General features: G+C 41.8%; 1 protein-coding gene across 1 annotated transcript in view; it reads left to right on the plus strand.

The window, feature by feature from the left end:
• cttnbp2 (cortactin binding protein 2) overlaps window positions 1-14,022 on the plus strand; it is a 116,747-nt gene that overhangs the window by 49,403 nt on the left and 53,322 nt on the right. The window contains exon 3 of the mRNA XM_078256480.1: window positions 7,009-7,239. Within this exon, the coding sequence (XP_078112606.1) occupies window positions 7,009-7,239 (231 nt within the window). The remainder of the gene's footprint in view (window positions 1-7,008; window positions 7,240-14,022) is intronic.

Below are 14,022 nucleotides of genomic sequence, written 5' to 3' on the forward strand. Positions count from 1 at the left end.
TCTTTCACTTCTTTCTTCTCGATAAATACTCACCCAGGAATCAGGAATACACTTAAACAAATACAAAAACCTTCAATCTGATAAGTAGTGATGGTAATGTGAAAGCGAAGAGCCTGACTGAGAGCTGAAATGGTGTCTGGTTCTCTGTAAATATTTACAGGAAGATCCTGGGAGTCGAAGGCCAGTTTAAAAGGATGGCAGAGCATCGCTGGCAATTTATTTACTTGCCGAAGGATTCCCTTCAGATGGTGCATCGTTCACGGCTGCTGGGTATTTCAGCTGTATCTGTTCAGCTTAGAGCTCAGTAATTGGAAACTTTTTTGACAATTGATAAGTCATTTTCCCAACAGACAAACGTTATGGTTCCCCCTTCTTAATTGGGAGGATTTGCTGTTTTGTTTTTACGAAAAAGAACAAAGGAGACGACTGTATTAATCCTAAAAATAGAAATTCAATTAACACACACACACACACACACACACACACACACACACACACACACACACACAAAAAGGTCCGAAATACACACACTTGCACACAGGACCTATACACATGCATTACATGGAGAGATGTCAGAGCGATGGGGCTGCCCATGGACACGTGTCTGGTGCCTTGCTCAAGGGCACATTGGCAATCATTTTGGGGGTTTTGAACTGTTGATTGGACAAAAGTAAAGTGTAACGGACATTTTTCGCTGTGGTTCACATTTTATGGACCAAATTATTAGTTGATCCATCCAAAAATGTTAGTTGCGAGAGTTCTTGATGTTGACTGAGTGGTAAATGTTAGGCAACGGATTGCAGGTAACAAAAAGTGATTAATGGTTGACTGTGAGTGGAGTTACGGAGATGAGGCCGACGTAAACACACCGCAGAGAAACGTGTGTGTGTGTGTGTGTGTGTGTGTGTGTTAAAGCCATATACATTTCAGTTCTTTCCACACAATTTCTCTTTTCTTTTTTTCATGAACATCTTCTGAATGATTTTATATCTTTTTGTTTCTGTTACTCTCTCTTACACCCCCACCTTTCCTCTGTGTTTATATTGGCCTGCTCACAGTGTGCCATCAGCTTCGAGAGCTTCTTGGATTCACTATAAATCTTCTGTGTGTGTGTGTGTGTGTGTGTGTGTGTGTGTGTGTGAGAGAGAGAGAGAGAGAGAGACTCCAAACTCCATCTCCTTCTTTGGCCAAGCATCTCACAAACACCTTCCCATCATTGGTTCTCCTCTTTGTCCCTGCTGTCTGTTTCTTCAGTCTCTCACACTCTGGGCTCTTTGTCTTTTTCTCGCCTCCATGTTTCATTGAAATGTCCCTCGCGCCCAGTTATTATTATTATTATTATTTATTAAATTTTCCTCCCTTACTAACCTGCTGCTGCCAATAGGTATGAATCATGACTCTTTTAAATACAATCTTCTTCACTTGTGGAAGAGAAAGCTGCTCACGTGTTTGGCCTTCACAATTGACTTGACTGAAAGATTGTATAGAATTGAAAACCTGCAACTCTGATGGTTATTTATTTAGCCTACCTTTTTATAATAATCTCCATTTTTAATGGTTTGCACTTTGCTGATTTATTACTGTATATTTCCGTATCGCCCTCTAATACTCTAAATTCTGCATCTCTGTGTGAATTAGTTTCTGGATGTTTCAGTTATTCTCTCTCTCACCACGTCTTATGTTCAGAGGGTTTTGGTCTGTGTGCAGCTGCTGTTCTGCAGCCAAGTGCGTTTTGGTCGGGTATTATTTGACCGTTGGATTACTGCAAGTGGTCATTTGGTTGTGGTCAGAATGATTAAGAGCAGGTTTGACAAGGCTAATGTTACTGAACTGTACTCGGGGCCAACCGATGCCAGCAGCTTCTGCTTGGAGCAGCAGTTTGGATAACACTGGATTTTACAGTGACTTTATCCCATTTTACTAATCCACAGGAAGATGGAACCATCTCTAGAGTGGGAGTTTGGCAGAGAGCAAATATGTTATTGACAAACCAGGGTCCAAAATAAACTTTTTGGATTGCCTTCCAACAGCAGACCAAAATAGTTAACATATTTTAACATCTATCACCATAAACTTTTACCTGTACCAGCAACTAGAGAGTAGACATATAACCGTACTGCTGTAACTGTTTTATGTACTGCATGTAAATGTAAGCATTAGTGATTATACTGCATTTGTTGTAGTATGGACCCCAGAAAATGGTGGCCGTGGCTCAGGTGGGAGAGTGGTCGCCTACCAATCGGAAGGTTGGTGGTTCGATCCCTGGCCCTGCAGTCCTATGTCGAAGTGTTCTTGGGCAAGACACTGAACCCCGAGTTGCCCCCGATGCTGCGCCATCGGAGTGTAAATGTGTGTGAATGTTTATCTGAGGAGCAGGTGGCACCTTGTATGGCAGCCTCGGCCACAGTGTATGAATGTGTGTGAATGGTGCCTGGTGCCTGTACTTTGAGTAGTCGGTAAGACTAGAAAAGCGCTATATAAATACAGTCCATTTATATTTACAAAATGTAGTTGGTGCTGAAATAACAACCAAAGGGGATCTAAAAACAAATCCTACATCTGCCTATTTAAAGTGCAGTTTTGGGTACATAACACAATTCAGTTCAGGTTTATTGTCGCCATATTTGCAAACAATAAAACATACACTCATGCATCACTCCTTGTTTTGCATCCTGTTAAAAAGTTTAAAAGGTAAAAGAAGAGTAATATATAGAGTCAATAAATAAATAAAAGAAGATACTGCATATACAAACAGTAAACCTGGTACTAAACGATCCAGTGTTTTAAGGTTGAACTTGCTCATTCGATCCACACAGTGGATCTGTGTGGTCAGGTTTTTGTTAATTGTGTGTGTCGCCACATGGGAATGATGTAAACGTTCACCCAAGTGTCAGCATCCAGTCATTTGAGGAACAGGAGGAAATGTTTGCACGAGTAATGATGCCGCTGCTGTGTGTGCAGCCAGTTGATATCGCAGCCACTTCGCTCCCTGTTTGATACGGAGCACTTATCCCAAAAATCATGTGCACGAGAATGTTAGTGTTTATACATATCATTTCTACCACAAAAGATTCTGTGCAGATTGGTCTGAATTTTTTGGGGGCTTTTCCGCCTTTAATTGGACAGGACAGCTAGGTGAGGAAGGGGGGAGAGAGGGGGAAGACATGGAGGAAATCGTCACAGCTGATGCTGCTTGGACTACCAGTAAAAGAGTAGTAGCACCATTATATTATTAGATTATAACTATGAATGAATGAACGTGGTTGCTAGTGCTGGGCAATCTATCAATATTATATCTAACAGGTCGGATTCGAAACCTGGACCTCTGCGTCGAGGCATAAACCTCTCAGTATATGTGCGCCTGCTCTACCCACTGAACCAACCCGGCCACGAGTTTGGTCTGAAATTTGAGGAGCACGAAGCTCATTGTCAAATGATGAGTTTGCTTTTGCGGTTTTCTTTGTTTTCATTTTTGTTGTTGTTGCCGTAACCATTATGCAGCAGCGTTCATGTGCTGTTTGCAAAGCTCGCCATCTTGGGCTTCCGATTCATCTGCTGAACATCATCACTCTGTTTACGTTCTCCTGGATGTCAAAGCTAGAAGATGAATGATAAACATTAGAGGCTGCAGCTGTGCAGCTGAAGAATTTCTCAGCCATGGTGGCAGTTTGCAGTCAGTCGTGGCTCATCTAGTTAAATTATCCACCAAAGGCCATTTGTTGTAACGTTTGGCAGGTCCTCATGTGAGGCCAAGTATGAAAACGATTATACCTGGTCTGGTTGCGATACCCATTTTCCTGTGATCTAACCACGGGCCTCCTGCTCTCACCTCTGACCGGCTCAGAGGACTCCATCTCCATCTGTCGGTGTAACCTGAGAGCAGCCGGGTCTGCTGCAGTGCTGAGTGTTGCTGGAGTCAGGCAGGCGGGCTCACAGCGGTCAGGGGCAAGTGGTGGTGGTGGCGGGGGAGTTCAGGGTCCACAGCACGGCCTGATAGACCAGACTTCCTCCTAAACCACAGGGGAGGGAGGGGAGGGCTGGGGAGGAGGGCGAGGCAGGGGCTGGGTGCTGATGCTGCTTGGACTTCCAGTAAAAGAGTAGTAGCACCATTAAAGCCATATTATAACTATGAATGAATGAATGAATGAATGAACGTGGTTGCTAGTGCTGGGCAGTCTATCAATATTATATCTAACGGAAAATCCGACTTGATATCGTCTTAGATTTTAGATATCATCGTAATATGGCTTAAGTGTTGTCTTTTCCTGGTTTTAAAGGCTGCATTAGAGTAAAATGACACAGGGCCATATTTTAACGATCTAAGCGCATGGCGTGAAGCACCTGGCGCAGGCAATTAGGGCATGTCCAAATCCACTTTTGCTAGTTTAATGGTGGAAAAAAGGGTCCGTGCGCCGGGCGCATGGTTCAAAAGGGTTGTACTTAGTGTTTTCATTAATTCATAGGTGTGTTTTGGGTGCAACATGCAATAAACCAATCAGAGGTCATCTCCCGTTCCCTTTAAAAGCCAGGTACGTTTGTACCTTGGCGCATTGCTATTATGATAGAGGATTTGCACCGTAATATTTTTATTTGTAATCTTCTGCATGTTTGTGTGCTGCTGCACTTCCGTGTGTGTGTGTGTGTGTGTAACAAGCATAGTGTGCGCGCGCTGTGCATAAGCCTAGGAGCATTTTACTAATGCGCTGTTAAAATAACAATGAAATGCTGCGCTATTGACTTTAGACCAGGTTCTTGTTGTTTGGCACGACCACTTCCCGCTGCCTCAAGATAGCAATACGCCAAGAATGCACCTGAACACACCTCCCTGTAAGACCAGCACGCCCATGGGCGCAAAGATAGGCGCAGGTGCATTTGCTATTTTTGCTTTTAAACGACGTGGGCGCTGGACGGTCTTAAAATAGCAAAGACACTTGTGTCGGGCTTTGCGCCGGGTGCTACAATCTTCTGAACTTACCAGACTGTTATTATTTGCCTTTACCCACTTGGCCACATATATTATATCCACATATCTATATCCACATTATTGGTGATTATTTTTCTAATTGTAAAGATATTTTGTTAAAGCACCAATAGTCAACCCTACAATATCGTTGGAATATCGACATCGAGGTACTTGGTCAAGTATTCCGTGGTATCTGAGTTTCTCCTTCTCGCCTAGCCCTAGACTGGTTGCTCTCGGTATCTGTTGTCGGATGTCAGCGGACGCACTTGCTACAGCAATGCATGAGCCTTTTTACAGCTTGATAAAGTGCAGAAACTGAAATGTATTTTGACAAGAAAATGTTGTTGGTCTCTCACATATTTGTATGTAGAAGTATACCTTGGGGTCTAGTTCAGTAGTTCCCGACATGTATGGCTCATTAAAGCTATAGTGTGCCACTATTTTATATCAATGAACGTCCGTTGCATTCAAGCCGTTGCCAAATGAGTTGATACAAAGCTAATTAAGACTATCAGCTCCATAAAACTCTCTCTCTATTTCTCAGTATGGCTATGTTTACAAAATGGTGTCGTCCGGCGACATTCGCGGGAAGGAGTGATGCGTTTTATGTCACCGCTGAGAATGGACAACAGCAGTGTTCAGCTTTGGAGACGAAGAGGATTACGAAAGTTACAAGAGAATTACCTCTTCTGAAGAGTCTGTGCTTTTTTTTTAAATCCTCCGTGTCCTTGTTTTGATGGTTAAACGCTACTAGCAACTGCGTGAAGGGTGGGGGGTGGTGCCCGATCACCGAAGGCTTGCGTCACGATGAAGCGCCGACAGTGTTGTCATTACTTAGAATTCCTCATGGGGGAGACTATGCAGTATAGCTTTAAAGGCCCTGAAATCACGTTCTTACTATGAGCGATGGCGTCCTACATTTACATACATCCCTGTCGAGGTTAAATATTTTTGGTTCTTTTAACATTAATATTTTTTATAAGTAATACTCCATGATGTTTTCCCCCCTGTGATTTTAACTTTTTATTTTTAACGTAATAGTCGTGAATATTTAAATGCTGAAAGCTAGTTTTGAGGGACTTTAAAATGCAGCAGTGTCTCCTTGTCACTCCTCATCACAGCTTGTGTGACTTAATTGGTTGGGAGCAGTTCAGCTAAAGAGATTTTTTTCCTTTGATTGGTCGTCCATTTGAGAAACCTTTTCACAAGAATCAAAGCAATAATTGGAGATTATTATTGGAGAGTGGAAAGTTTTCTTTTTAAAAATCAGCTTTCACATTGCTTATTTAGTACTGGTTGTTCATGCAAGACTACTGTATATTGCAGTATATCACTCAGAAACCTGCACTGGGATAAGTGATGGAACATGTTTTGAAACACAGTGCTTTTGACAAATAATTGATCCTGCTTAAAGTGCTCATATTATGCTTTTTTGGCATTTTCCCTTTCCTTTATTGTGTTATATATCTTTTTTGTGCACGTTATAGGTTTACAAAGTGAAAACGCCTTAAGTCCACCCCAAAGGGACTTACCATCTCCTACAGAAAACACTGTTCACAAACTGCTCCAAACAGCTCTATTGTAGTCCAGCCTTTACTTCAGAGACAAACGTGGTCACTTTGTAACACGTTATAATGCTCGCCTAGTTGCTAGCATGGCACGACCTCCTACTCTGCTTCTGACTGGCTAGTAGTCCTTACCTAGGTACTGTCAGGGCACGCCCTCATACTCTGCTTCTGACTGGCTAGTAGTCCTTACCTAGCTAAGCGCATGTGCGACTCCCAACAAAGATGGAACAGAAGTGAGATGTCTCACTCTGTAGCTAAAACAGAGAGCTCAACACACAGGGTGAAAAGAGGAGCTGAATGAATTCTGAACCTGAAAATGAGCATAATATGAGCACTTTAAATGATGTGTGTAAAACCTGCAACATTCCAGTTGCATTTTAACATTCATGATCCAAATGGGGTCAAATAGTTTTGATCCACATATTGAACAAGGTAAATAATGTTTGTTTTTTTCTCCTCCTCCTCTCTTGTCTCCAGGCTCAGAGAAAGGAGGTGTTTCTTCAAGAGCGATACGGTCACTACAGCCTGACCGACCCCTTCCTGGCACTTCAGAGGGACTTTGAGCGCGGGGTCCCCGGAGGAGACAAGGAGCGGCGGCCCCTGGGCTCTAGCCCCATCTCCATCCTGGAGGCTGTCATGGCCCGCTGCAGGAAGATGCAGGAGCGCATGTCAGCCCAGCTGGTCGCCGCCGAGAGCCGCCAGAAGAGGGTAAGACTACCGAGAGGAAGGAGGGGAGGAGGAGGGTTTCTATAAGTGCATTTTGTTTGAGTTTGGAACGAAAGACTAAATAACCAACTAAGTAATCATTAGCCTTGTGATCAGCGCTGTGCTTGTCACATCAAAAAGCTGTTATTAGCTTTAATACAGGTTCAGACCCGAGCACACATTACAATCGAACCAAAAATAAATACGATTCTTCCCCTGTGGACCATGAATGTTTATACCAGTTTTAATGGGATTCAACAACAACAATTCGACAATTGTATGCAATATTTTTCTCTCTATTAGACCAACAGATGAACCAACATCACCATCTTTAGTGCCATGCAGCTTCAGTACAATCCCATTCTCCAAAGTGCCTCCTTTGTGACCCTGTGTTTAAAGAAGTTGAGTTTAATTGCTGTGAGTCAGATTGAATGAAGGCAAATGTTTAGATCAGCAATATGTGGATCAGAGATTTGTTCTGTTCAACCACAGATTGTGTTTATTTACGCACGACTCAAATCTCTGTGGCTGAAATTCTCCAGAGGAAGAAAATCATATGCTTGTCTGTGTGCATTAAGGTTTTTGGTGTATATTTGAATTCGAAGGATTGGAACGTGTGTGTGTGTGTGTGTGAGTGACTATATTTGTGGGGTCCCAAAAACCCGGAGTCCAGTATACTTGTGGGGTCCCGACAGCTTTGTGGGGCCAAAATTCTGGACCCCACAAGTTTAAAGGGCTGTTTGAGGGTTAAGACTTGGTTGTAGGATTAGGGATAGAATTAGGTTAGGGTTAGGGTGAGGCATTTAGTTGTGATGGTTAGGGTAAGGGGCTAGGGAATGCATTATGTCAATTGCGTGGCCCTGAAAAACTGGGCAGCCAGAATCTCTCTCTCTCTCTCTCTCTCTCTCTCTCTCTCTCTCTGGATGTGTGAAAGTGTTTGGATGTTATGCTGGCAGAATGAATGTGGGTGAGTAATAAAGAAAATACTGTATGAATATGTGTGTCCTGTCCCTGAACTTTGTAATAATAACAGAGATGATGATGTAGTTTAAATGGAACATTTAAACACACACACACACACACACACACACACACACACACACACACACACACACAAAGACGAGGTATGGAAGAAGAAGTGAGTGGAAGGAAGGGAGAGGTAGGAAGTGGTATGTTTTGACAGGAAAGCTGGTTAAATAGATTTTGGTCCTGTGGTTTAGGGTGTAAAATAACTTCAGTGAGTTTTGGCCTGATTGTGATCACCTATCACACGACTTTGACTTTTAACTTTCGCTGTTTTTGTTGCCGTAGTTTGGACGTTTATCCGTATGTAAGAGGTTTGCTTAAGTAAAATGTAGTCTAAAGTTAAGAGAAGTTTCCTGGAATACTTGGATAAGGAAGAAGGATCAAATAATAAGTAAACAACCCCAAAAGACCAATCCTCCAACACCCACTTTTAACTTTAGTGCTACGGACACATTTCAGTCGAAGCAGTTATCGGAGGAATGTTGCAGTTTGGACCGTGTTAAGGTGTTTAAATCACAATGATCTGACAGACACTACAGTACATTTTTGGATATGGAAAGATCTTAACTGCTACACTGGCACGGCAGTTATATCTTGATGAAGCTTGGCTGATGGATGAGGATGAGGTACATCTCAGGAATATTTGCATCAGTCCGAGGTTTCACTTGATATGTTTCTGTGAGCGATGGAAGCAAGTTTAGTTTCAAACACAGACACAGTTCAAATTACTTCACATTAAGGGAAAGAAATGCATCACAGTGACATTTAAAAACATAGCAGTACATTGCCTTTGTACCGACTGACATATACCCAAGCCATGGGATCTGATTTAACCCCGTCCACCAACTGTCATAGATTGATTATAATTCACACTATAACGGTGACACAATAGGAACATCTCTTCTTCTCTTTTTGATCGCCAAACAAAAACGAGTAATCACAGAGAGAGAGAGAGAGTTGGATGTGTCAGAAAGTTAAAATTTCTGTTACTTCACCAGGTCTGTGAAAGCTGTGTTTTGAAAAGCTTCATTTCCTTCTGTCCAGTGTTTTCTGATTTGGAAAGAATCTACAGTACATAGTGGCATTCTGGGGCGTTGCAAAAAAGAATGTATTGTGGATTGAAGGCAAACAAAACAGAGAGGAAAAAGGATAATTGAGTTTTACCTGCATCAGTGTGGACATAGCCTGGGTCCTGGGATGATGGGAAACCTGACTCAGATGTAAGTTGTCAAGTTGGAAACTTTCCATGAGAAATGGCAGGAAATAAAGGGAATAAAATGGAATAATTTGCTCAGGCAGTATTAACCATGTCATATACAGATAGAGTAAAAAAGAAAGTGTTTCTATCAAGAGCAGACATAATTCTAAACCCTTCTAATAAGAATTTAAAAAAAAACAGTTTTGGTAAGTTCTCATTTAACAATATATTGAACGACCGTTGAACAACAAACCTAATACCCAATGACCCCCTCCAAAATAAAAGAAATCATTTTCCTCTTAGACCTCTATCTCCATTTTCTCTTCATGAACTTCCTCCATGTCCGATGTGCATTTCCCTCCAAATAAGTTCACTATTTAAAAGTACAATTTTTGTTTTGTTTTTTTTCCTTCAAAATTCCTGAGCTTCACTTCCCTTAGAAGACTTCCAGGACATTTACAGACCCTTTGCAACATTCTTTTAACCAAAATGTGCCTTAAGACCTGCTATTGCTTTTTATGTGCATTCCCCCCCAAATAAATTCACCAATAAAAAGGTATCATTTTTATATTGTGAACATATTCCTGAGTTTAACTTTCTTTGGAAAATGTCCTTTGCAACCCCATTCAGGGCTACCTTCACAGATGTTTTTGGTTAAATGTTTTAGTTCCACTCATTCTCTATAATCACTGTCCACACCGATCAGAAACATAGCGATGCAAGATGACACTGAACTTGAGAGGTTTGAAAATCTAGATGTGTAAAAGGAGGGAACCACAAAACAACGGTTCACCCTCTTTAGCACAGAATGACTCACCACGTCACCACTGATTGCACAGCTGTAGCTAACTTCAACAACAGGGTAGGAACCTTGCAGGCAGCCATAAATGGTTTTGTTGATGATGAAACAACAACACTGCTTAACCCTCCTGTTGTCCTTGGGTCAAATCTGACCCATTTTCAAAAAGTTTCTATATCAGAAAGGTGGATTTCTTTCAACCACATTTTAAAACAAAATCACGTGGATGGTTCCATACAATGCTCTTCATAAGTTAAATAAATGATCAGTTCACTACTTTCATTGAATTTGGGTGTTTTATTCAAATGTATAGCATGTAAAGAAAAGTTGATTAGAGAACGTTGAAAAACGTAGGAAAAGAATGTCAGAAAAAGCACATAAAAGTGACACAAATGTCAGGGAAAATCTTCAAAAACGGCAGGAAAAGTGACAAAAACTTCGGAAAAAAAAGTGATAAAAACGTCAGGATAATCTTCAAGAACGTCAGGAAAATCTTCAAAAACGTCAGGAAAAGTGACATGGGAAAAGCTTTAAAAAAACGTCAAAAGCGCAGAAAAATATTGACAGAAACTTCGAAAAAAGTGACAAAAGTGACGAAAAAGACAACCAAAACGTTGGATTTTTTTTTTTTTTTACATTTTGACCCAGAAAAACTAAAAGTTGCATGGTCGACGGGGAAGACTACACAAAACTCTGAGGGATTTTCTGGTTGCTGGGTAGAGTGAATTTCACCCGGATTGTCCGTGCTATCTTTATCCCCTCCATCCGTTTCCACTCTTGTCGTTCTCCTGTGAGTAAGCGCCTGAATTATCCATGAGGTCTTAGGCAAGCTGAAGGCAGACAGGCAGTTATACGTAACACTCTCTGAATGGGTTTATGGGCATAATGAAGACACCCCCCACGCCTTCCTCTCCTCCATGAATTAGTCATGAAGATGAAGGAAGCTCCCCCCCTCCTCAAATAACACTCACAACAATGACAAAGACACTTGTGTCAGGTTTTGTGGGTAAACATGCTGCCATAATGTGTTTAGGCTGAATTTGGAAGCAAGCAAGGTCACGGTCGCCAGTTGCTGAAATTCCTTTTTTCCTAAAATAGTCCTCAGGCCTCCTTCTTTGCTTCCTTCTTTTTCTCATCCCCAGTTCTCTACAGTAGCTGAATAAGCTGCTTTATTCTGCCGTGATGCTAGCTGATAGCTTTTAAGGTGTAAGATAGACCTTTTTAAGGGAACTATTCTACTTCTATGCTTTTTTTTTTAAGACATATTTCATTAAGCAGTGGGGGGGGGGTCTCAGGTACAGAAAGCACCAGTGCTACCTGAAGTGCCTCCAATGTAATCTTCCCAAAAATTAGTTTTGTCATTATTATTTCACTCTAGATGATGGAGAAAGAGCCCATGCATATGAGTGACAAGTATGAGCAAAGATTTTACACACTTGATTGTAACTGCACACACACTCAGTAAAGAAGGTCATCCACTTCATTATGCTGCATTTTATCCTATCAAACAAAGAAAATAGTCCCACAAGAGGTTTGTCTGGATGCAAAGTAGGATTCTGCAACCAAACATTGCTGTTTTTGCAGGGTCATCCAGTAAAAGAGCCGATCCTGTTTTGCCACAGTGGAGGTGAGAATACCTTGTATTGTTGTGTTAAGGTAACAGTTTACCTCGCAAGTATAGAAATTGGTAAAACCCTGCCTCAAAGAAAATAAACACTTGCTGGCAGACTGTTGTCAGTCTAGACATGGCCTATTGTAGAGCCTTGGATTAAAAAAAGTCTAAAGGTTGTAAGTTTGCTATTTCCGACCCCTGTCCTGGATTCAAAGGGGGAGTAACATCCCTCCGTCTACGGTTACATCTTAGAGGAAGTTATGTAGCTGCTACTGATTTTAGACCACTTGTTATTCTTGGCATCTCTCAGCTTGGATGTGTTGAACTGTATGTGAGGCAGATTCTGAAAAAGAGGCTCCATGCACTTTCCTGTTTTCCTGATTTAGGGGCCCTGGTGACTTCTAGCGAGGTTGTGCTTTTAAAAGAGCTAGTTTTTTATAAACAAGTTTATTACTTGTTTATAGCTGTTACGAACAGCCACACTTGACAATGGGGTGAAAAGCCTCACACTTTCAATCCGCCTCTCCTGGAAGGCATTCAAATAGCTTTGTAAAGAATGACAAAGAAAGATTAAACTCTGCTTACTTTAAATTCTGCATACTTTCCCACCTCCACACACCCAGCTGACCAATCACTTCGTCAAGTGGGCGTGAATTCATTTCGGAAAGTTACAGAAATATAATCGGGCTCAGTCAAAATTCTTCTGTTCAAGCATACCGGGTTCTTCAGAGATTAAGAGGTTTAAAGATTTTTTGAAGATTTTCCAGCAGTGCATTAATGTACTTAGTGGTGGTGTCTGCTAAACTTGTCTTCAGCCTGTCTAGGTGTTTCACTGCCTTCACAGCATCCCTAAATGAGTTCTTGAGATGCATTAGGCTGATTTACAACAGCCACAATCCTCACCCAATTAGCAGCTAGTCGTAGCACCTCCTTTAGAGCAACGACTGGCGCTCCCCCTCGCTCCTCCTTAGCATCAGCTGGTGGTGTTATGTGCTCCCTGGTGGTTTGGAACAGGGGAGGTGGGGGAGGACACTGAAAGAAAAGGAGGGAGTCTTGTTTGGGACAGTGGTGGCGGGGTGGCGACTCTTTTGTTTGAGGCTTGTTAGAGAGATGAGGGTCTCTGCAATTGGTTGGAGAGCCCCAGTTGAGCCTTGTCACCCTCTGTGAAGCCAGCTCAGAGCTAACAATAGCAGCGACGCTCCAGATATAGAGGCTTTGACAAGTCATTGGAATTCAACCCTATGTGGAGACACTGTCTCTCTGAAAAGATAAATTAGACTCCAAGCAACCTCGTTCATTAATAGCGCATGTCTATTTGTGTAAATAGCCGCTTATCTATCTTGTCTGTCTATTTAATCGAGCTATTTTGTCTGGCTCACTTAATTACTCTGGGTTGTCTACACTCTTCTTGAGAAAATCGTTTCCAGGCTCATTCTTAGTTTTGTGACAAACAACAACTTCAAATTTGGATTGTTGCATCACGGCAGAATGCAAGCGGTTCATTTTCCATCTAATATTCAATTACAGATTATACAGTGGGGCAAAAAAAGTATTTAGTCAGCCACCAATTGTGCAAGTTCTCCCACTTAAAAAGATGAGAGAGGCCTGTAATTTTCATCATAGGTACACTTCAACTATGAGAGACAAAATGAGAAAAAAAATCCAGAAAATCACATTGTAGGATTTTTTAATGAATTTATTTGCAAATTATGGTGGAAAATAAGTATTTGGTCAATAACAAAAGTTCATCTCAATACTTTGTTATATACCCTTTGTTGGCAATGACAGAGGTCAAACGTTTTCTGTAAGTCTTCACAAGGTTTTCACACACTGTTGCTGGTATTTTGGCCCATTCCTCCATGCAGATCTCCTCTAGAGCAGTGATGTTTTGGGGCTGTCGCTGGGCAACACGGACTTTCAACTCCCTCCAAAGATTTTCTATGGGGTTGAGATCTGGAGACTGGCTAGGCCACTCCAGGACTTTGAAATGCTTCTTACGAAGCCACTCCTTTGTTGCCCGGGCGGTGTGTTTGGGATCATTGTCATGCTGAAAGACCCAGCCACGTTTCATCTTCAATGCCCTTGCTGATGGAAGGAGGTTTTCACTCAAAATCTCACGATACATGGCCCCATTCATTCTTTTCTTTACAC

This window comes from Sander vitreus, chromosome 8, assembly GCF_031162955.1.
Source record: "Sander vitreus isolate 19-12246 chromosome 8, sanVit1, whole genome shotgun sequence".
NCBI lineage: Eukaryota > Metazoa > Chordata > Actinopteri > Perciformes > Percidae > Sander > Sander vitreus.